This window comes from Narcine bancroftii, chromosome 6, assembly GCF_036971445.1.
Source record: "Narcine bancroftii isolate sNarBan1 chromosome 6, sNarBan1.hap1, whole genome shotgun sequence".
NCBI classification, from domain to species: Eukaryota; Metazoa; Chordata; class Chondrichthyes; order Torpediniformes; family Narcinidae; genus Narcine; species Narcine bancroftii.
The window spans coordinates 18,059,732-18,083,097 of NC_091474.1; the positions used below are offsets into that span (position 1 = coordinate 18,059,732).

At 38.4% G+C, this 23,366-nt stretch overlaps 1 protein-coding gene across 1 annotated transcript in view; it reads left to right on the forward strand.

Annotated features, from left to right (window-relative positions):
• LOC138735772 (transcription initiation factor TFIID subunit 4-like) overlaps positions 1-23,366 on the forward strand; it is a 74,015-nt gene that overhangs the window by 26,380 nt on the left and 24,269 nt on the right. Inside the window, exons 2-7 of the mRNA XM_069884152.1 lie at positions 11,650-11,804; positions 15,426-15,542; positions 16,421-16,570; positions 21,985-22,107; positions 22,775-22,864; positions 22,968-23,201. Coding sequence (XP_069740253.1) covers positions 11,650-11,804; positions 15,426-15,542; positions 16,421-16,570; positions 21,985-22,107; positions 22,775-22,864; positions 22,968-23,201 — 869 coding nt within the window. The remainder of the gene's footprint in view (positions 1-11,649; positions 11,805-15,425; positions 15,543-16,420; positions 16,571-21,984; positions 22,108-22,774; positions 22,865-22,967; positions 23,202-23,366) is intronic.

A 23,366-nucleotide genomic window follows, 5' to 3' on the forward strand; every position in this document is an offset into this window, starting at 1 on the left:
CTTTTACACTTGTGTGTCGAATACATGATGCGTGACTTAACATTTGCTAATGCCTGCCAATCAATGTTGGTCCTGCGTAAATTTTTAAAAATTTTATTAAGCCTTTATGGTGACCTTGTAATTTGACATTACTCGATCGGGCGTAATTCAAAGTATGGCTATATATGTTAAAGAAGGAAGCAAAGATGATGGGAAGAACATGGAAACCTCCACAGTACATGTTCAGATTTAGATTTCTAGTCAGTACATATGTGAATCTGTGTGTTGTATGTGAAGTCTTTTTCCTACCTATGCTTATTGGTAGTGGGGGAGAAAAACTGCATAATGAACACGTGTAAACAAATGAAGAAATGTCAACAAACTGCAATACAGAGAGAAGAAAAATCAAAGTGCAAAAGTAAGTGTCTTTAAATTTCGGGCCACAAGTCTGTGCCCCCCAATTTACACCCAATTAACCTACACCCCCCCCCCCCATCCCAGTGCTGATTGAGTTTGTTGTTGAGGAGTCTGATGGTGGAGGGGTAGCAGCTGTTCCTGAACTTGGTGGTGCGAGTCTTGTGGCACCTAGACCTCTTTCCTGATGGTAGCAGCAGCAAGAACAGAGCATGTGTTATGTGGTGTGGATCATTGATGATTGCTTTTGCTCTCCAACAGCAACACTCCTTGTCGATGTTCTCGATGGTGGCAAGGGTTTTGCCTGTGATGTCCTGGGTTGCTGTTCATTTTGCAATGCACTTATTCTTAATGGGTTCAATGTAATTTGAAGATGTGAAACTGAACAGAATTAAAACACAAGTTATATGTAATGACAAAGGTAATTAATGAGTAAAAATCTAGCAAACCTGCACAAAAGTCCCCATTTGAACCTTTGGTACCAAAAGTAACATTCACTTCTTTGTTTCCATCCACTCCCATTTTTGAACATCTATTGGGTATCAACATTTATTGGAAATACCCATTCAACATTTATTGCAACAAGACCACGATCTGTAGTTGTGTGAATAGATTGGAATAGTAGGAAGGAGTAAAGTGATTGAAGAATGCAAGGACCTAAAAAGATATTTTAAAAAAGGTATAAAGTGTAACAAAAAAATAATATGGAGATTTAATTTCCAGAAGCATGCTGTGTTTAGAAACAAGATTTTGGGAATGCATAGCAGATCGTAAACATCCAAGAATTGAAAAGACCAAGTTAACATTTTTAGAAAAGGTACTTTGTCAGAACTAGAGAAGAAAGAATTAACCTTTTTTGTCAATTCTCAGAATACCTTAATTCAATGGTTCTCAACCTTTTTCTTTCCACTCACATATCACTTTAAGTATTCCCTATGCCATAAGTGCTCTGTGATTTGTAAGAGATTGCTTAAGGAGGTTTGTGGGTGGAAAGAAAAAGTTTGAAAACCACTGTTTTAATTATACCTAATTGACTCGTTATGTGCAGGGTTTCAGAACTCCAAAGGAAATGGGCCAATGACAATTTTTCTCAAGCAAAATATTTCAGTAACAATTGGATCTAGAGCAGTGATTCTCAACCTTCCCTTTCCACTCACATTACCATCTTAAGCCATCCCTTACTAATCACAGAGCACCGATGGCATGGGGATTACTTAAAGTGGTATGTGAGTGGAAAGAAAAAGGCTGAGAACCACTGCCTTAATCTTTTGTTTGTAAGATGGTGGTAAACTTTATTTATTCTTTATTCTGATTTGTGTTTCCAGCCTTTGCAGTTTTTTCTTTATTGTAATGGAAGCGAATGTTTGATCCTTTTATTTACTGAGTACTGCTATAAATGAGATTTCTGAGTCGGTAAACTGGATGATGTATCATTTGATAGTTTTCTATTTAATTTCTGCAAGACAGCAAGGAATCAAATATAGGGGTTACATAATGAAAGTACAAAAATAACCGTTCAGGGGTGTATTCAGTAAGCAGGTAACTGGGGATAACCAAGCACCAGAAGAGAATGTATTGATGGTTGGAGAAGCAGGTTTGGAAGGTGCAAATTGTGCCTAAATTGCAAAATAGAGTCAGTACTGATGTCATGTAATAGAGGAATATTTAAATAAGGAGATTGTTCAGGGAAAATAACATTACCGGATGTACTGCAAATGAGAAATCAAATTAAATATATATAACATATAATTGGGAATCATTGTATTGTGGCGGCCTGCAGTTGTGGAGATCGGGCCGGCACATCACACGGCAGCAGACACGGACAGAGATCACTAAAGCAACTCACAGGACAACGAACCGGTGGCGGAGGGGGGGGCGGGGAAGAAGAAGGTGGGGCAGCATCAGACCAACAGCCCTAAAATAGCATTGGTCAAGCTGCCCAGCTAACTCAGCAGAAACAGGCTGGGGAAGAAGACATGAATGTTCCTGCCTGCTTATTCATATGGCCGACTCAGTCAATCAACAAAAACGGTGGGAACTTGAACAGTATAAAAGCAGCCTTTCCAGTCCTAATAAAAGACTGAGCTTAACCTGCCACACTGTGTGTGTGTTTCTTTGTAGCGGTCGGCTACAGTATGTAGTAAAGTCTCTTATTTTTATACAGTGAGAAGTAGCTTCATTTTAAAGATCGTTTCATTTCCTTGGGACATCCAAGTTTTATAGCTATCAATTAAGTGCAGCTCAGTATTCAGCATGTGTAGTTTATTGCTTGTATGACTGCTTAATGAACATACAATGAGATAAATGATTAAATTAAATTTAAATGCCTACACAGCATGGTAACAAGCCCTTCCATCCCACGAACCCGTACCATCCACTTGACTTAAAACCCCGGTTTGTGTTGAAGTACGGATAAAACTGGAGCACCCAGATGAAACCCATACAGACACAGGGAAAACATACAGGGCTAGAATGAACCTGGATCACTGGTGCTGAACTAACCACGACACTAAATATTGCTGAGAAAGTGCTATTTGAATAGTGCCTTGGGATTTTATTTGCAACTAGTGATATACATGGATGCAGCCATATTTAATGTCTTACCCATTTGCTGAGAGTAGTATTGCGATGAAATGGCAGTCCAGATCAGTGGTGAATTTGAGCATCTTCTGAGACCACGAACACTATTATTGTTTTGCTTCAGTGGGATTTTTTTTTGAGAATTTCACATTTTTGTGATCAGATTTACCAACTTGTTTTACATATTACTTGTTAGTTCAAGAAGCACAGGTGAGAAATATTGGTTCAGATTTTTAAATATTTTGGGCAGGACTTCAAATTATTACCAGGAGCTGATGTTCCAAATGAATGACATTTGGCTATTTTTTTCAGATGGAGGTGATGGGAAATTTCTTTGCCAAGAAAGAGGATGTCCATAAATTAATTATATCCCTATCAGTTGAAATTGTCATAGAACATTGAAATTAAAAACTATTTAAAATTGAACTATTGAACAGTTGGTAGTGAATAAAGACAATTGATGGATAATAGTGGGCAATTTTAACTTTCCCACATTTGTTTAACTACAGAAGCTTCTGTCTAACACATCTGTGCCACTGTTTTGCCCATCTAAGCTATCGTGTTTTCCTTTGCAATTAACGCACACACAACTATAACATGCAGAAAATCAGAAATTATGTTTTAAAAGTTCTTGTATAGCGTGCACACGCATATACCATGTGCATTTAATGTTAGTCGGTCCTGTCCAGCACCTTCATAATATGTCGTATAAAAGCCACAAAAAGCAAAGCAATACATGTGGAGATAATGGTCCCATTTAGTCTGACTTGAAGGAGTGCTTTCTTATTCAAGAGAAAAAAATCAGGCTGTTTCTGGAGACACCATTCAGATAAGAGCGAGGCTATTGGCATGTGAAGGAGGCATCCTGGATTTCAAGGTGGGTTTTCCATGGATATCAAAGTTTATGAAGCAAAATGATTGTTGGTAAGAACTAGAACAACTGTAGGTCAGTGACTTCGACAATTGGGAACAAAAAAAAACAAATTTTGCTTGTTATTTCAGATGTTATGATTTTTGACTTCAGCATTTTTAAAAACTAATTATTCAATTTTCTATTCAACATGTAAAAAGTTCTGTTATAGTGCACTTACAGAGGTAACACACAGTGGGGTACCCAATTTGTTTATTTAAAAAAAACATAACACAACCTTGTTTGTGTAAAAATATAGTAATTACATTTGCTCGCACTTGGCCTGTGTCCTTTCTACATCTATTTAAAAGCCTGTTAAAATTGGTGATTGCATCTGATTCCACCACTATCCCTGGCAACATATTTCCAAATATCAGGCAAAAAAAAACCTTTCTCCTCAGATTCCCTTTAAACAATTTCCTTCTCACCTTTAAATCCTGACTACCTGCCTTATTTAAACACCTCATAATTTTATAGAGGCAGTTCCAGGGTTTCCTTTTAGTTTGGTTCCTGAGAAATGTCCATGAGGCAATTTATCCATCTTCATTCTGTTGCAACCTACATTATATTACCTGACCTTCACTTGCTATAATTCTTTTGTTTCATTGAATAATCATCCTTGCACTCCCGTAAGGACCATGTAACATTTTATTCTATTTTTTGCTTTAAAAAAAAATATATATGGGAAAAATTCTGTAAAGTTGGATTTTCATATAACAGGTCATTTATATCCTGGGAAGACCCTGTATAACTCTCTCAAATTACCCTTAGCCTCTTTTATTCCAGAGAAAAGTCACCCAGCCTGTCCAATTTCATACCCCCTCCCTGTCCCAGTAACTAAAGTCCTCCAATCCAGGCAAATCCTGGTGATTCCCTGCTATAATTTCTCCAGCACAACTTTGTCCTTGGTGAGTTTTTTTTTGTTTTTAACTCCCTCCTGAAGGATGATGGAAGCACAATTCTTAAATTTTTAAGGCAGGATTACACAAGTTCTTTATCAGCAAGCAGGTGAAAGGCTACCACGGGGAAGAAGGCAGAGCTGAGATTACACTCAGATCATTTATGATCTTTTTAAATGGTGGAACAAGCTCAGATTTTTTTTGCTCCCAAATTTTGTTTCAAGTGGTCCAATTAATTTATTAATCATATAGCAGAAGTGTTTTCTTTAACTTGACATCAACCAAAAAATTTCATGTTAAACAATTTACCATAGAACCACACCAAACGACAGTTTCAATTTTACAAAATTATTCGAAGCATTGAAGCTGCTTAAAAAGTGGAGATGTAGTCCATCCATTCAAACCAGTTGTGTGTTTTATTTCTACCAGGAAACTGTTCCAGCAAGCGATAGCCACAAGTTTGTAAGGAGAATAATGGTGAGGGCATCAGTGCTCACTATTATATATAGAAAAAAATATATACTTGTGGAATAGTTTTAAAATTTTTATTTGTGGATAAATATTTTTTTTTCTAAGAAGATGTTTCCACTGGTATTGCTCAGAATGGAGGCAAAGAATTAACTCGAACTTGGGGAAGTGCAACAATGCACAGCCTCGTTCTCTTTGGAGAACTGGACCTTGATAAGCTCCTCAACTTGTTCGATGTGGGTACCATTGGCAGTGCAAAAAGATCATTGGTTAGCTCTTGAAGGCGGCATGGTAAAGAGCACCACCAAGGACCATCTCCTCTAGTAGTAGGCATATGATCTGGCAGCAGCTCAAGCTCTGTAGCTAAGCTTCCCAAGCTAGCCTCAAGCCATTGCTCATTAAACTAACTATAATGTCATGCTCCTGCAATGCACGCTGTTGTTTCAGGCCATCAGTGGCCCAAGCTGTCATTTTGACCTGGTTTGTCAGGTTTATAATGACTACAAAGTAGTATGATTTATTGATTTGTGTTATTTGCTTGTAATGTATTTTTTTTTCTTTGGCTTGGCTTCGCGGACGAAGATTTATGGAGGGGGTAAAAAGTCCACGTCAGCTGCAGGCTCGTTTGTGGCTGACAAGTCCGATGCGGGACAGGCAGACACGGTTGCAGCGGTTGCAAGGGAAAATTGGTTGGTTGGGGTTGGGTGTTGGGTTTTTCCTCCTTTGCCTTTTGTCAGTGAGGTGGGCTCTGCGGTCTTCTTCAAAGGAGGTTGCTGCCCGCCAAACTGTGAGGCGCCAAGATGCACGGTTTGAGGCGTTATCAGCCCACTGGCGGTGGTCAATGGGGCAGGCACCAAGAGATTTCTTTAGGCAGTCCTTGTACCTTTTCTTTGGTGCACCTCTGTCACGGTGGCCAGTGGAGAGCTCGCCATATAACACGATCTTGGGAAGGCGATGGTCCTCCATTCTGGAGACGTGACCCATCCAGCGCAGCTGGATCGTCAGCAGCGTGGACTCGATGCTGTCGACCTCTGCCATCTCGAGTACTTCGACGTTAGGGGTGTAAGCGCTCCAATGGATGTTGAGGATGGAGCGGAGACAACGCTGGTGGAAGCGTTCTAGGAGCCGTAGGTGGTGCCGGTAGAGGACCCATGATTCGGAGCCGAACAGGAGTGTGGGTATGACAACGGCTCTGTATACGCTTATCTTTGTGAGGTTTTTCAGTTGGTTGTTTTTCCAGACTCTTTTGTGTAGTCTTCCAAAGGCGCTATTTGCCTTGGCGAGTCTGTTGTCTATCTCATTGTCGATCCTTGCACCTGATGAAATGGTGCAGCCGAGATAGGTAAACTGGTTGACCGTTTTGAGTTTTGTGTGCCCGATGGAGATGTGGGGGGGGCTGGTGGGGAGCTGGCTGATGGAGGACCTCAGTTTTCTTCAGGCTGACTTCCAGGCCAAACATTTTGGCAGTTTCCGCAAAGCAGGACGTCAAGCGCTGAAGAGCTGGCTCTGAATGGGCAACTAAAGCGGCATCATCTGCAAAGAGTAGTTCACGGACAAGTTTCTCTTGTGTCTTGGTGTGAGCTTGCAGGCGCCTCAGATTGAAGAGACTGCCATCCGTGCGGTACCGGATGTAATATTACGAAAACCAACAAGGTCGGGTCAGATACAGCAATGAGCTCTCTGAACCCTTCTCCATTAACAATGGCGTGAAGCAAGGCTGCGTTCTCGCACCAACCCTCTTTTCAATCTTCTTCAGCATGATGCTGAAACAAGCCATGAAAGACCTCAACAATGAAGACGCTGTTTACATCTGGTTCCGCACGGATGGCAGTCTCTTCAATCTGAGTCGCCTGCAAGCTCACACCAAGACACAAGAGCAACTTGTTCGTGAACTACTCTTTGCAGACGATGCTGCTTTAGTTGCCCATTCAGAGCCAGCTCTTCAGCGCTTGATGCCCTGTTTTGCGGAAACTGCCAAAATGTTTGGCCTGGAAGTCAGCCTGAAGAAAACTGAGGTCCTCCATCAGCCAGCTCCCCACCATGACTACCAGCCCCCCCACATCTCCATCGGGCACACAAAACTCAGATCGGTCAACCGGTTTACCTATCTCGGCTGCACCATTTCATCGGATGCAAGGATCGACAACGAGATAGACAACAGACTCGCCAAGGCAAAGAGCGCCTTTGGAAGACTACACAAAAGAGTCTGGAAAAACAACCAACTGAAAAACCTCACAAAGATTAGCGTCTACAGAGCTGTTGTCATACCCACACTCCTGTTCGGCTCCGAATCATGAGTCCTTTACCGGCATCACCTACGGCTCCTAGAACGCTTCCACCAGTGTTGTCTTCGCTCCATCCTCAACATTCATTGGAGCGACTTCATCTCCAACATCGAAGTACTCGAGATGGCCGAGGCCGACAGCATCGAATCCATGCTGCTGAAGATCAAACTGCGCTGGGTAGGTCACATCTCCAGAATGCTGGACCATCGCCTTCCCAAGATCGTGTTAAATGGCGAACTCTCCACTGGCCACCGAGACAGAGGTGCTCCAAAGAAGAGGTACAAGGACTGCCTAAAGAAAGCTCTTGGTGCCTGCCCCATTGACCACCGCCAGTGGGCTGATATCGCCTCCAACCGTGCATCTTGGTGCCTCACAGTTCAGCGGGCAGCAACCTCCTTTGAAGAAGACCGCAGAGCCCACCTCACTGTCAAAAGACAAAGGAGGAAAGATCCGACACCCAACCCCAGCCAACCAATTTTCCCTTGCAACCGCTGCAACCGTGTCTGCCTGTCCCGCATCGGACTTGTCAGCCACAAACAAGCCTGCAGCTGACGTGGACATTACTCCTCCATAAATCTTCGTCCGCGAAGCCAAGCCAAAGAAAAAGAAAGAAATATTAATAGATTCTCTGCCCCCACACCCCCAATTATGTGAAATTCTGAAAACTAAATTAAAAAAAAAAAGCTTTTAAAGTAGATTTTTTTGTTGGAATATTACACAAAAAATCAAATTTTACTATCCAATAATAATGGAGAAAATCTAATATGAACTATATTGTGAGAATTTCAGAGGTAGTTGTAGAAATCTAGAATTTATGTTGAAAGTCACTTCGTCTTTCACAGAATGCACTCTTGCTCTTTCTGATAGATCCTGAACTAAAATAACTTTGTGGCATTGAGTTCTGTGATTGCTCATTAATTTTGCACTGTGAACAACTGGGGGGAAAATAGGACTTGTTTAATCAGAAACTAGTGTAACAGGACTTGTATCAACAGCGATGAAGTGTTTTGAAAGGCTAATGATGAAGCAGATCAGCTCCTGTCTGAGCAGTGACATGGATCCATTCCAGTTCACCTATCATGGAAGTAGGTCTATGGCGGATGCCATCTCAGTGGCTCTACACAAAGCCTGGGAACACCTGGACAGTAAAGATGCATACATCAGGATGCTCTTTATCCACTACATTTTGGCATTTAACACCATCATCCCCTCAAATCTAATTAGCAAACTCCAAGACCTGGGAGTTAACACCCACTGTGTAATTGGATCGTGGATTTCCACACCTCCAGACCACAGTGAAGATCGGCAAGAACTTCTCCTCCACAATCTCCATCAGTACCACAGAGCTGTGTTCTTAGCTACCTGCTCTACTCACTTTACGCCTATGACTGTGTGGCTTGGTACAACAAGAACACCATCTATAAATCTACTGATGATACCACAATAGTGGGTTGTATAAAGGAAGGGCATGAGTCAGCAAATAGGGTGGAGATTGAAAACTTGGCTAAGTGGTGCCCCAACAACAACCTTGCACTCAATGACACCAACACTAAGGAGCTGATTGTTGGCTTCAGGAAAGGAAAGCCAGAGGTATACAATCCAGTGATCATTGAGGGGATCAGAGGTGAAGAGGGTGACCAAATTTAGTTCTTGGGAGTCACTATCTCAGAGGATCTTTCCTGGACCCAACACACCAATGGCATCATGAAGAAAGCAGTTCAGCACCTCTACTTCCTCAGGAGTTTATGGAGATTTGGTATGACATCAGAAATCCTGGCAAATTTCAACAGAGGTATGGTGGAAATGGTGCTGACAGACTGCATCATGGTCTGGTATGGGAACACAAATACCCCAGAGTGTAAAGCCCTTCAAAAGGTAGTGGACACAGCCCAGGACATCATAGGAAAATCCCTCCCCAGTATTGAGTACATCTACAGGGAATGCTGCCATCAGAGGGCAGCAGCAATCCTCAAAGACCCTCACCACCCAGCACACGCTCTGTTCTTGCTGCTGGCATCAGGAAAGAGGTAAAGGTGTGACAAGACTGGCACCATCAGGTTCAGGAACAGCTGCTACCCCTCCACCAACAAACTCAATCAGAAACTCATTTAAGGATTCTTATGCACTTCACTGATTTTCTTTTGTTCTCTGTATAGCACAATCAGTTTGTTTACATTTGTTTTCTGTTTTTTGTTCTTTTATTTGTGTACATGTTTCCGCTGTGCATAGTTTTTTTTTGAACTACCAATTAGTGATAATTCTGCCGCATCCACAAGGAAAAGGAATCTCAAGGTTTTATGTGATGCAATGTATGTACCCTGACAATAAATCTGAAATCTGAACAGATCTCTATCGCATTTTCAAACTGCTTCAATAAAATAAGCTGGAATTCGAGCTTCAAATTGCTCGGAATGGCTCTTGTGCTGTGCTTTACTACAAGTCCAGTCAAGATTTCTGGAGGAAGGAGACTTGAGAACCAGCATTTGGAAAGAAGAATATGATGGGGGGGGGGGGGGGCAGGTAGGGAATCAGAGATCTTTTCCTTCATTTGGGAGGATCTGTTCGTGTACAGGGGACTCTGATCAGTGGGGAGGTTGTTGCTGGTGCAATAGTTAATTGGGGAACGGTTGGGGGGGGAGGTAATAGTCTAAGTGGGGAGGATTTGTGTGTGCCTCAGGAGTGCTGGACAGCGGGCATGTCTCAGGCAGTATGATCTAAATACCTTTGCAATGCTCGAGAAGAAATACAGAAGGAATATTGCACAGGAGATTAAGTCATCGAGCAGATACTGTCAAAGACAGTATCTGGCAGGAAGTACTCGATGAAAATTAATTATACAGGATGAGCCAGAAATGATCATTGTTGTGAAAATAAAAATTAATTTTCATTTGCATGTCCTGCCTATTTACACTGGTGAATGTAAAAGATCCCACAGGAATTCTCAAATCTGGGTGTCCAGTCTTAAATTGACCAAAAGATTCAAAGCAACGCCAATGGTAAATAGCAAAAAGCAACTGCAGTTCAATTTCTTCTTTCCCTGCTGGTGTGAAGGAAAATGAAACAAGTACTTGGTCAGCATCAATATTGAGTTTCTACCTTGATTCAGTAGAATTTATTGTGGCACAGCAGTGCAACTATGGAGCTGCTTCCTCACGGCCCCAGCAACCTGATGCAGATCATGTCCTCCAGGGTTTCCCCAGGCTGTTTCCTCCCACATTCCAAAGAAATGAAGGCTGGTAGGTCGATTTGCCCCTGTAAATTGTCTACAGTAGAGATGAACGATAAAATCTGGAGGAAGTTCATGAGAAGGTGTGGAGAATAAAACAGTTTAGTTTTGGATTAGTGTAATCTGATATTTATGGTATTTATAAGTGATACGTTATTTATAAAAAGTTTGAGGTAATTTATCAATGTAAATAACCAGCTCCACAGTCCAGAGAAACGCTATCTCATTGCAAGGTTTATGGTATGAACAACTTGATTAAAAATGCATGTTTGATGATCGGCACAGACTGTTTCTCACAGTTGGAGGTTTGCCCATTAACTCGACCAACTTTACCAGCTGGTTATGTACAATAATTTGTAAAGTTTGCATGGTGTAAATTGGTGTCACATTTGTTAATAGTAATAGGTAATAGTAATTTTACTTAAGAATTATCTGTGTAATTTTTAGGACTATCCTGAGAATGAAATTGTGTCAATGCAAGTTTTATACACTCTGAAAAATCTAAGAATATATTAGTTCCTTTTGGGGGTGGGGGAGTGGTGGACAGAGGATTTGATTAGAATCATCATGGATGAATCTGCATCAAAATAGGGAGGCGTGATTAGCGTAGCGGTTAGCACAGGCCTACGCTGTCTCTAAGGGGTTTATACATTCTCCCCGTGTCTGTGTGGATTTCCTCCCGGTACTCTGGCTTTCTCCCTCCATTCACAGCGTACTTGAAAGGGTCTGTTACCATGCTGTATGTCTTTTAAATAAAACACATTTACTGAGTTAAAACCGATGGAAACTCTTCATCCAAATTATAATGAGGATAGAAAATGGAGGAAGACATGCAGTATTTGAATCTTGGTGTGTTGAAATTCTAAATTAATATCTTCCCGTATCTAGGAATGGTTCTTGTGCGTAGCGAGAGCGGGCAGTTGATGCTGATTCCTCAGCAAGCTCTGCAGCAGATGCAGTCGCAAGCTCAGTCTCAAGGGGCACTCACTTCACGATCTGCTACACCGACGAGTGCTCCTCCAGTTCAAATTTCAACAGTACAGGTAAGATGAAGGCACCTTAGCAGCATGGTGAGAAACTGGGTTTGCCAAGTTGTTTTAATACATCTTAGCCTGTGTAATTTTTGCTTCTACATTTTATTCTTTCCTTCCTTAAGTAAAAGGGGTTCAGTGCAATTTAACCTAAATAATGGAAATTTGTCTGATTTTTAGAAAAAAGACTATTTGTATTGTCAAAAATATTAAGGATGTACAATCTCTCAATATTCTATAAACCAGCATGGCAAAATATGATATGGACATAACTCTTGGTATCAGTAAAATAGGAGTTGCTTTTAATTTTCAAAACTTTTGCCAATTTGTGGATTGAAACCAAGAAAATTAGATGGAGCTACTTTAAAGCACTTCTTATTAAAATCTGGCATCCAACATCCTTTAAAACATAAGCAGATAAAGGATTTGGCATATGATTCTGGAATAATTCTTTTTATTCGCCCATCATTATTGAATGAAGATCTACCAGGACCAATGCCTGAAGACGGCGCACAAAATCAGTGAACCGGTGCGGACTCGAAAGGCCAACGTGGCCTGTTTCCGCTCTGTAAATGGTTATATTAGAAGATGCCAGTAAATTCAAGTTTGTGCCAGAATGGTAAATAAAGTTTTCATGGTGGAGAATGTATTTTCTTTTAAATAATCATCTGATTAGATTTTGGAAACATTTACTTTTATAATCCTAATTGTCAATCTGCTTTATATGTACACTGATGTTTGAACAGATCACTGATAAAAATTCATAAACAATGATAGAAAGCCAATTGTAGCTCAGGTATCATCTGCAGAAAGAGGAATGGATCTTCAACCTGAAACATTAACTCACCTTCTTTTTCCACAGATCATGCCTGACCTAATGTACTTTTTCGCAATTTAAGTTTTTATTTACAATATCTGCAGTCTTTAAATTTTCAGCAAGACTTTGTATACAATTTTATATAAAACCTATTCAGTTTAGCATTGATTGCTAAACACTATTTCATTGGGTTGTACTTGTGCAATAGGATCATAATAAATTTGAACTAAAATGTGGGGAATGCAAAACACTGCACAGGATTTCTCTAACTGGTGGGAAATAAATAAATAATTTCTGATATCTCATTGAATTTCCATTGTTGTATCACACTGTTAAAAATTAGTCCTTTGTGACTATGATCATAAATACGCTTTCTTCTCTGGAAATAACTTTCTTTATTCCGCTGACACCTTTTTCCCCAGTGTCTCTTATTTGTTTGGTTAATTCCATGTCAAATTTTCTTTTGGGCCCTGAAGGATCATAACAATTTCAAGCAATTATCTTGACATTATCAGTATTATCTAGTGTATGTGATTAATTTCCCCAAGTGATTTGCAAATTGACAACATGAATATCAAGAGGGAAGACTGCATTTTGTGAGATGTTAACTCCGAAGGTTTGGTACCGAGTAAAAATGATTAATTTACCGGAAAGTTATTTTATAAAGGGTTGTCATATTTTCAAAACACACGCTGGGTTCATCAATGTCGATTGATTTCTTCACCTGTTTATAATGTAACTGGTTTAAAATGTCTGGCTTACCAATTGAAGTGAATACTTAACAATTTCACATGCCACAGAAAGTTCTCTGATTCAGAAAAAAATGCTTTTAATAACCATGCAAACATGTGGAATAATTTTTGCACATTGTATGAAATGTGCTAGATAGTTTTAAACATTAATCCTAATGTAGCTATACCAATGATCTGTTAGGTACATCATGACTACAGATACTGTGTGATTTTTTTTAAAATAAAAATATATGCAGTCAGGCTTCTTAACTTGTTCTTTTCCAGAAATGTAGCCATAGAAGATGGTAACATTTCAATTTTCTTGTACAAATCTAAACTTAGTGCTTCCATTTCATTTTGTTTAATCGTTAGACTTGGTTGTGTGATCGATCAAATCTGAAATGTCGTATCAACTTTGACTTTAGAGCCAAATGAGTTAGATGGCTCACACTGAAAACTTGTTGTTTCCACTTCATATTATAATCACTAATATTTCACAAATTTAGAAATTGATCTTTTTTAAAAAGCACTGAGTATTGAAATGTTATTAAAAGTGAGTATTCTAGAATATGCAACTTACAATGCAAGACGGTCTTTATAATAAGGAAAACAATTTTACTTTTGGCAAGCGCTCTTGTATCGCCTCCATCCAAATCAAAAATTTAAAAGATTTAGACAGATGAGGGGAAAAAGAGCCAGGTAATTTGTTGTTGAGGAAATAGACGTTGAGAAATATAATACAGGTATACCCTGCTTTACTCGAATTACGAAAATCCGCTTTTACAAAGAAAACTGTGCTTGCTTTTACGAAAGGATTTGAATGGGTTTTCACTTTTACAAAAGTAGTCTCCAATAATAGTGAATGGGTCTTTACGCAAGCCGAAATGGCGTAAAGCAAAGCGGGGTATAGCCAGACTTACAATACTAACCTGGCTTGATTTAGAATTGGTGTGCATAGTGTGGACAGAAGTTATTTATCCAAGGTCATATTGACTTTGGTGTTACATATTTTTTTAGAATCTATTAAACCAGATATTAAAATATAAAAAGATTTTAAAAATCCATGAAAACATTCTTTGTGACTGAAGAACATAAGTTATTGGAGACTTAAAGCATCACAACATGAAGGCATTTTCTTGGAGACCCTCTCATATAATGTCCAAATTCAAAATACAATGAAATCTTTTATACTCTTAAGAACAGCAAAGAGTATGAAGAGGTGTCAGGCCCACAGCTCCTTATAATTACTTATCTACAATGGAATCACATCTCAATTGACAAACATCTCTGCATTTTCAAACAAAAGTAGACTTGGAAGTTGCTGATTGGGATCCAATTAACTCTGCCCATTGTGGTGCATCTGGTTTTACAGACAAAATATCTCAAATCTATGTTTTGTTCTGGTTTTAACGAAGATTAATTTTTCTTTTCAACAAATAAACTTGTAACTCCTGAATAATCCCTTGATAAATTCAATTTTACTTGTTAACACCAGCACTTGATTTTCCTTCCACAAAATCACCTTATGCCCCTAACTGTATTTTGCTTGATCATATTTCCATACTCCTTTTGGTTTTTAAAACAAATCCACCTAATTGGAATGTGACCAGACAACAAAGGCACTTCAGCATATCAGGAATTTCTCTAACCAACTTTTCAATGGTTGGATGAGAGATTGTCTTACTCAGTTAACAGTTTTGATATCACAAACTCAATTTCTATCATTGCAAGACATAAATAGATTTACATTTTTGTTAACTTTTCTGTCAGAAGAAAAAATGACCATCAATGGTCATAAAAATCTCTTGTTTATTAACATCCATCAGGGAGGATAGCTTGCCATCTACTTTGTCACATCTGTTCACTCTTTAAGATGCTGCAATTGAGTATTAAAGGGATACAGACTATCACAGATCATCCGAGAAATGCACATTTCTTTAAAGAATGAATGTTTCTTTATTAATCTGGCTATTTTGCTGTTGATTATTGAAGTAGATGCATTTAAAATTAATCCAGTTTTTACAAAAATGCACTCTCAATGAATGAAGTCTCAATTGTTTTTTGCTCTTCCAATATCATTTCTAGGCACCAGGAACACAAATAATCGCACGGCAAGTAACACCTACAATCATCAAACCGGTTTCCCAGACTCAAACTGCAGTACAAGTGACAACAGCACTTCAGCAACCTCCAACTGTACAGGTATTGCTCCAAGTCAGATTGCTCAATTCATACAATAAGTTCAGTTTCAGTGGAGTCCAGCAATGCTCAGATTTAGACCAGTATTAGTTGTGGGAAGAGGAACAACAAAACTGTAAATAAGAGCCAAAATAACAATACAGTTTGCACACAGACATTGCGTTTGGGTATTCGTATCTATAGTTCTAATTCCATAACCCAGGGGACCAGTTAATAGTTTGACAAGTTTGCAAAATAAATTTCACATCGATGCAGATGGGAAAGCCACCTACTGCACCTCATTTTGCTCTCCAGGTTATATACAGATGGAGGTGTATACAGGTGGATGGAGTTAAGGTACAGATCCACATGGTCTTGTTGAATGATGAAACAAGCTGGAAGAGCTGAATGACCTACTTCCTGTTCTTGTGTTACTGTCCCAGAACTTGAGAATGTGTTTCAATCAAATGAGAATAATAATTTTTAACTTCTAGAATCAATGTGAGTATTGAATTATGCCATGTAAATCTTAATACATTTTAATTAAAGAATATACTTTTATCTTTCCATCTACTGTCTCCACTTCAAATCAGTCAGACCACTGAGCTGTAAAGTTGTGGTTTTGACCCCTGTTTCAGAGATGAACATAATCTAGATTTGCGTTACATTGTGGACCTGAGGGAACAAATGCTATCAGAGATGCTTTTTTATCTCCCCTTTTGGGTTGGACCTGAAGAATTTATGGCATTCAAAGAAGAGTGGTGTCATGCAATAATCTATCCATTATTCAGATGCTTTAGTAATTAATCATCTTTGGTGAGACCTTGCTGTATTCAAATTAGATACCGCATTTCATTGCCCTTACTAAAAAAAAACTATTTGTTATTTAATTTTTCTGTCAGTCTCAGATTGTGATAAGTGGAGCAACATCTGCAGCCTCTATAGGGACAGCAACAACGGTCCAACCAGGAACACCCCAGAGAGGTGTGCAGACATTGGCAGCAGCCACAGGTGCTCCAACATCACAGATCTTGCAACCCACTGCTTCAGCGGTAAGAATTGATCATTAGTAACCTGTGTCAAAGTAGACCAGTAACAGCAGGCTTTTCTAAGCCGCATTTGTGAGTTTAACATTTTTCTGAATATGTCAGAAAAGAGATTTTCATAAAACCTCAATTAAAGGCTTCGTAAGACATAATAGACGTACACAAAGTGAAGCCAGAAGAAAACTAAACTTTCACTTTGGGACTACAATTCAGAAAGCAATCTCAATCCTCTGGGAAAAAGTATTAAAGGTGACTTCGTCTGTCGATAGCAATGGACAAATGTATAGACAGAAATCAGTATTTTTGCAGGAGTTATAGTTAATTGTAACATTTTTGAATAATTATGCACTCATAAATAGTTTGATGGATTGTCAATGGTTTAATATTCAAAGAATGTTTACATGAATCATAAGAATTGTTTATTTCTGGCAAAAAAAAAAGTATCAGGAAAGATCCAAAAAGGCATGTAATTTTACCAGAAAAAGGTCACTGCTCTGAGGATTGGGAACAATTTAGATTTCAACAAAGAATTATTTTAAAGATTTAGAATTACCTCACAGAGAAGACACTGAAAATATTTTGTAAATATGTAGAGAGATAAAGGTTGTGACAACAAATGGAGGTACCTAAGAATGCAAAAAATCTCACAGCTATTACATAAACAAACATTTAAGTGAGGAAAAGAATTGACAAAAAGCAGTATTAGTAAAAACATAATGCTAAGGAAATTAATACGAACAAATTTCCAGGGCCTAATAATTTACATCCCGATACTAAATGAAGTGTCTTTGGAAATTGTGGATGCTTTGATGGACATATTCCAAAATTCTTTTGACACTGGAGCATATACTAATGCCAAATGTCTCTGACCATCTGACAAGATTCCCATCCCCCTGTACAATACCACCAATACAGCAAACAATCACTCTCGGACATTGATCCTAGTCCTGATGCCCAAATTAAACTAAAACTGCTGCTTGCACATGATACATTAGAGAGAATTGAGTATTGGCTGACAGAGAGGGAAAAGCAGATAGGAATAAATGGTGGGGTTTCTCTCCCCCCCCCCCCCCAGATGCAGGCAGGACAATGATCTGTGCTTGTGCTGCAGTTATTCACAAAATCTCTTTGGATGATATAACTATAACATATCCAATTTGGAATGTGCTTGCCAGGTGCAGTTTAACATGGATAAATGGGAGGTTCTAGAAACTGCAAGTCAGACTTTTGGAATGGAAACTATGAAGGTGCAATGAGATCTAGTGTCTTTGAACCTAGTCACTGAAAGCAGGCATTCAGATTCACAAGCCATTGGATAGGGAGATTATTATAATCTGGCCATCATCAGTACCATAAGGAGCATTTTTCCCTCATAAGACCAAAACTGCATGTACAAATCTAGACGAGGTCTCACCAAGGCACTGTACAGATGCAGCCAGATATCCTCAAAGTCATGGGTTGTCTTGTACGCTGGGTCTATACATACCTGCTTTTGCTGTATCACTCAACACCTACCTTTTGGGTGGAAATTCAAGGGACCATCCTATACAGAGTCATCCGATACACCAGCATATACCGCATACTTATGTCATTAGACAGAAGCTGCTGTATTTTTATTCATGCGTGTAAGCTTTTCATTTGAGCCAGCACTTAGGCTCCTATCTCTAATTACCTTTGAAAAGGTGATAGTGACCTGCCTTCTGAACTGCAGCAGTCCTTGAGATGTGGGTGTACCCATGATGTTGTTGCTAGTTTCAGGATTTTGATCTGTGACAATGAAAGAATCGCAATATATCAATTATTAAGGAAGAAATAGCAGAACATTTGAAAAGTCACCAATCAAACAGTGAGCATTGCTTCTTGAAATGAAAAATCATGTGTGGTAAATTTGAGGAGCTGTCAGCCAGAGAAGATCAAGGAGAACCAGTAGATGTAATAAATTTGGATTTTCAAAGGCATTCAATAAGGTGCCATATAAATTTATGGTGTTCGAAGTACAGGGATACCATTCAGGATAGTGTGTGGCTTGCAGGGCAAATTCCAGATGGTGGTATTCCCCTGCTTTTGTCTCCCTTCTACTTCTAACCGGTGGAGGTTGTGGGTTTGGATGGTGCTTTTTCATTCAGGATAGTGTGTGGCTTGCAGGGCAAATTCCAGATGGTGGTATTCCCCTGCTTTTGTCTCCCTTCTACTTCTAACCGGTGGAGGTTGTGGGTTTGGATGGTGCTTTTTCAGTGTATCCAATAGAGGGTCCAAACTGCTCCTGCTTGGTTTGATTGGTTATAGATGAGGTGCCATCAAGCAATCTGCTATGTCCATGGTGATCTACTGCAAGCTAGGGATTCAGGAAACCCTCTCTTCACCATGTATTATTGCTCCTGCAACAGGTTAATTTAAATTTCAAATTGTTATAATTTTAATATTCTGTGTCCCATCAAAAAAATATTTAATTCTTTTGAATAAGAAATTAAGACCCCATTTGATCACCCTTGTGGATATAAGATCTGCTGTAATTATTTTGGAGACCAGAAACCTTATTCTTGGATCTGGCACTCTCGCGATTTGGTTAAGTTTTGGTATTGCGTATTAGATTATTGTTCCATTACCATTTGCGGGAATTTGATGGATGCATTTTACCTGTCATGTTATTTACATAACAACAATCACTTTATATCAAAGAAAATAAAATGCTATGGATGTCCCAATATCATAACATGCACCATGTAATTACAAATAATAATTTTTCATTCTAACCTTGATTCTATGTTTAAAATATTGGGCTCTGTCAAATTCCTGAGTGATGCATTAATGACAAAATAGGAACTATTTTTAAAAGATGTGCCCATGTTGACGTGAAAGTTTTTAAAGCCCTCACCTTTGGGTGTGATTAACAATTTAAAAGATGATTGCAGAGTTGTTACTATGACAGCTAAATCATTTAATTAATTTTCTAGTCTATCTATTTTGCTAGTTACTGCTTGTTTTTAAACGTTTTGTTGAACTATCTACTCAAGCAGTTCCTTTCATAACTAATTCCAGTCATAATGTGAAGCAACTTTCAAGTTTACAAAGTGTTGCATTACATTTATATTAAATTCTATGCTTGTAGAATTAGATAGTTCAGGCTTTCATGATTAATGTAGGTCAGTATGTCAGCCAAGTACTTTCAGCGCAGGAAAACTAAATCTGATTTATGGTTGATGAGTTGAGTACGTATAGCCATCTGCTGGCTGGTGTTCAAACTGCATGAATTAAAAAAAAATCCCAAATTTGTATCGACTGCATTTGTGTACAAGTTTGACAATTATAAGTGCATTCTATTTTTAGGAAAAGCTGCAATAGTAGCTGATAAAGAATGCAATTATGAGTGTATATGCAAGCCAAAATATTTGAACATTAATACTAACACCAGTGATAGCTGTACAGAGGTTACATACAAATTCATAAACGTGTGAAGATTGGATGTCTTCCCTGATATTTTTATCCGCGGAAGCTGACAAACCACTCATATGTTTGATTTAAGAAGTGTTATCCACTAATGGATAACTTGCCAGAGGCAGAAGTCCCTTGTACTTGCAAGCATGCCTTTATTTGTTGTTCTATTGAAATGGATTCTTCCACATAGGAAGCATGCTCTCCAGATCTGTAAGAAATTTGTTTTATTAAAATCCTCTTTCAGTCTTCTAAACCCCAGTGAAGGCAGACCACACCTGTTCAACCTTTCCTCAGAAAGTAATGCTTTCTGGGATCATCCAAGTGAGCATTGTCTGAACCACCTCTAAAGATAATATATCCTTCCTGAAAGCTGTTTACAGAACCCTGTATATGGCTTCATTCTTGCCATGTACAATTGTAGAAATGCTTTCCCTTAATTTCCAACCTTCTTGAAATAAAAGCCAACAATTAGTGTGCTAGCTTTTTGCTTCATGTACCAGGATACTTTCTTCAGTCCATATGTATTTTCTTTTTAATCTACTTCCAATTTTACCAAATTGGACACCATTTCCCAACATTTTAAACGTTTTAAACGTCTGCTCATTCAACCTCTCAATATCCCAAAGAAGTGATTATTAATTGGCCACTGTATATGGATGAATAGTAAAATTCCAGAGAAGTTGAGAAAAATATGGGGAGAATATTTTGCAGGAAAAATTAGTGAGGAAATCGGATTGTCACAAACTCTAATGGACAAAAATTTGTTCTTTTTGTGGTAATATGACTTTTGGGAAAATATGGTGTTGTCTGCTTTATCCTCCTCATTACTTCCCAATCACCACCAGCACTTTTGTATCATCTGCAAATTTAACTAAAAATTTATCCCACTTGATTTTTCACTTCTGGAAGCAATGCTCATTCTATTTGATATATGACTTTTCAAATGTTCTGCTATTTCTTCCTTATTAATTGCTCTTAACATTTTTCCAATACTGTTATACAATTATCTTATTTTTTGCCTTCACCTTGTGTAAATAAGGAATACATGTTTGCAGCCGAGAGAACAAACCATCAAGACAGTCTGCCTTTAAACTTGTTAGTTTACCTAATAGTAATTGTCTAGAGATGGGATTTCGTTCCTCTTTACTTTTTTTAATATTAATCATTAAAAACTGATGCACAAAATATGTTAAATTCCTTTGATTTCCTCCCCATAATGATTTCTCTGATGTTATTCCCTCAGGGGCCTGTGTTCACATTGACTCTTTATGTATTTTTCCCCTGTTTTTTTTCTGAAATATGTTTATTGAGCATCAAAAACGTGCACAATTTACAGATGTACATTGTGCTCCTATTGACCCTTTATGCATTTAAAGAATCTGTCGGTGTCAGTTTTTCTATCAATTGCTAGTTTTCCCGCAGTTTATTATTACCTTAATTATTTTATTCATCCCAACTTTAATTAGTTTTTAAAGACTCTTTCTGGAAAAAAAAAATCAGTTCTTGGAATAAATCAAAAATGTTGGAAGCAGTTACTGTTTTGGGATAAGACCATTTATTGGGGCCATTATAAGTGTTTCCAGTAGTTTTGGTTTTTATTTCGAATTTCTTGCTTGTGCTAGTTTTATTTTTGATTGTTGACTACATCTTTGTTTATTATCTTGTAATTTCTTATGTTATTGCTGCTATGTGTGTGGACATTATATTTGATTAAGACTTGGTGAAGAATAGAAAATTAGACAAGTAGTAAAGACTGCCACCAACTGGACATGCACCTACATTAATCATTGCTTTCCAAAAAGAAAATCAGAAAGAATTGAGCATGTATGAGCATTTTTACTTCATACTGGAGTTTGTTTCTTCCCAAGATTGTTTCATAGCATTACTCACTCCCTTATGTTTATGTAAACTTTGGATAGAATTAGCTTTTTTTTATTGTATAATACTGTGCCTTTCCCATTATTAAATGTTTAAATGTTCCACAGGAAACGATGGAAAATGTGAAGAAATGCAAAAACTTTCTGTCTACTTTGATCAAATTGGCATCAAGTGGTAAACAGTCAACTGAGACAGCTGCCAATGTCAAAGAACTGGTGCAAAATTTATTGGTGAGAAAGCATGTGAAAATGTTTTTAAGTTAAACAATAAGCTAAATTGTATGCATCTTGGAACTGGAAAGAGTGAGTGACAAAGATTAAAATAAAAAAACTTCTTCAGTAGACGTAGAATATTTTAATCTCCTAGTAAGAATTTGAGACAGAGACCACAGATTTTAAAGGAAACAAAAGATGATAAATGGCAATAGGGAAAAGATAGAACATGGGTAAATGTCTCATTGCTGTCCAGAGACATGCAGCAATATCTCTGTAGGACAAGTAGGTTTTCATGTTGTGGGGGGGGGGGGGGGGGTGGAGAATGATGCTTTGTGTTTGTGTTAATATACTTCTGAAAGATGTTAAGTAAGTTAATGCATGAAGCTCAAACCCTGATGTACTAAACTTGACTTAATATTTGAGTGAGGAATTTACAAAAGATTTATGGTAGTGTATATGCTGTGGTTCGGTATGAAGTTGTATTTGACTGAATGTGTTGTAAGGCCTACCAGGTTCTTACTTTTATTAAAATGCAAACAGTTGGAACTATTGAATACAAAATAAGAATAAATTATTGTTTTGCTCAAGTTTTTTTTTCCTACAGAGAACCAAATTTTCTGTTGAATTTGAGAAACCCCCCCCCCATGTCGAAAGCAATTTCAGTTTTACTTCCTTTTTATAGGATGGGAAAATTGATGCAGAAGATTTCACTAGCCGGTTATATAGAGAGCTCAATTCATCACCTCAACCATATCTTGTGCCTTTCTTGAAGGTAATCTATAGTTTGCCTTAAAGTGATATTTCCATATGTTTTATTTTTGGAGGAGGTTGTTTTGGAATTAGTTCATATGCTTAACCGTTGTGTGCTTTCCCAGCGGAGTTTGCCAGCCTTGCGCCAACTCACTCAAGACTCGCAGACTTTTATTCAGCAAAGTCAACAACAATCCTCAACTCAGACCACAACAGCATTGACGGCAGTGGTACTAGGGAATACTGTTCAGCAACGACCTGTAGTGAGGACAACCACTTCTACAGCCACGGTAACCAGCACCCTCCAACATCCAGTGTTAAGTCTAACACAACCTGGACAATCAGTGCAGGCTGGCAAGGTGGGTCAAATAAACACTACCAGTCCATGAGATCAAAACAAAATAAGGGTGCTTTGTGCATCCTTATTTTGCATAGACCTGTTGATGAGAGGCACCCTCAAAGATATTTTCTTAATAAATTCTCAGAGAGGGAAAAATACTTTGGAAAATAATGAATAAGAAAAT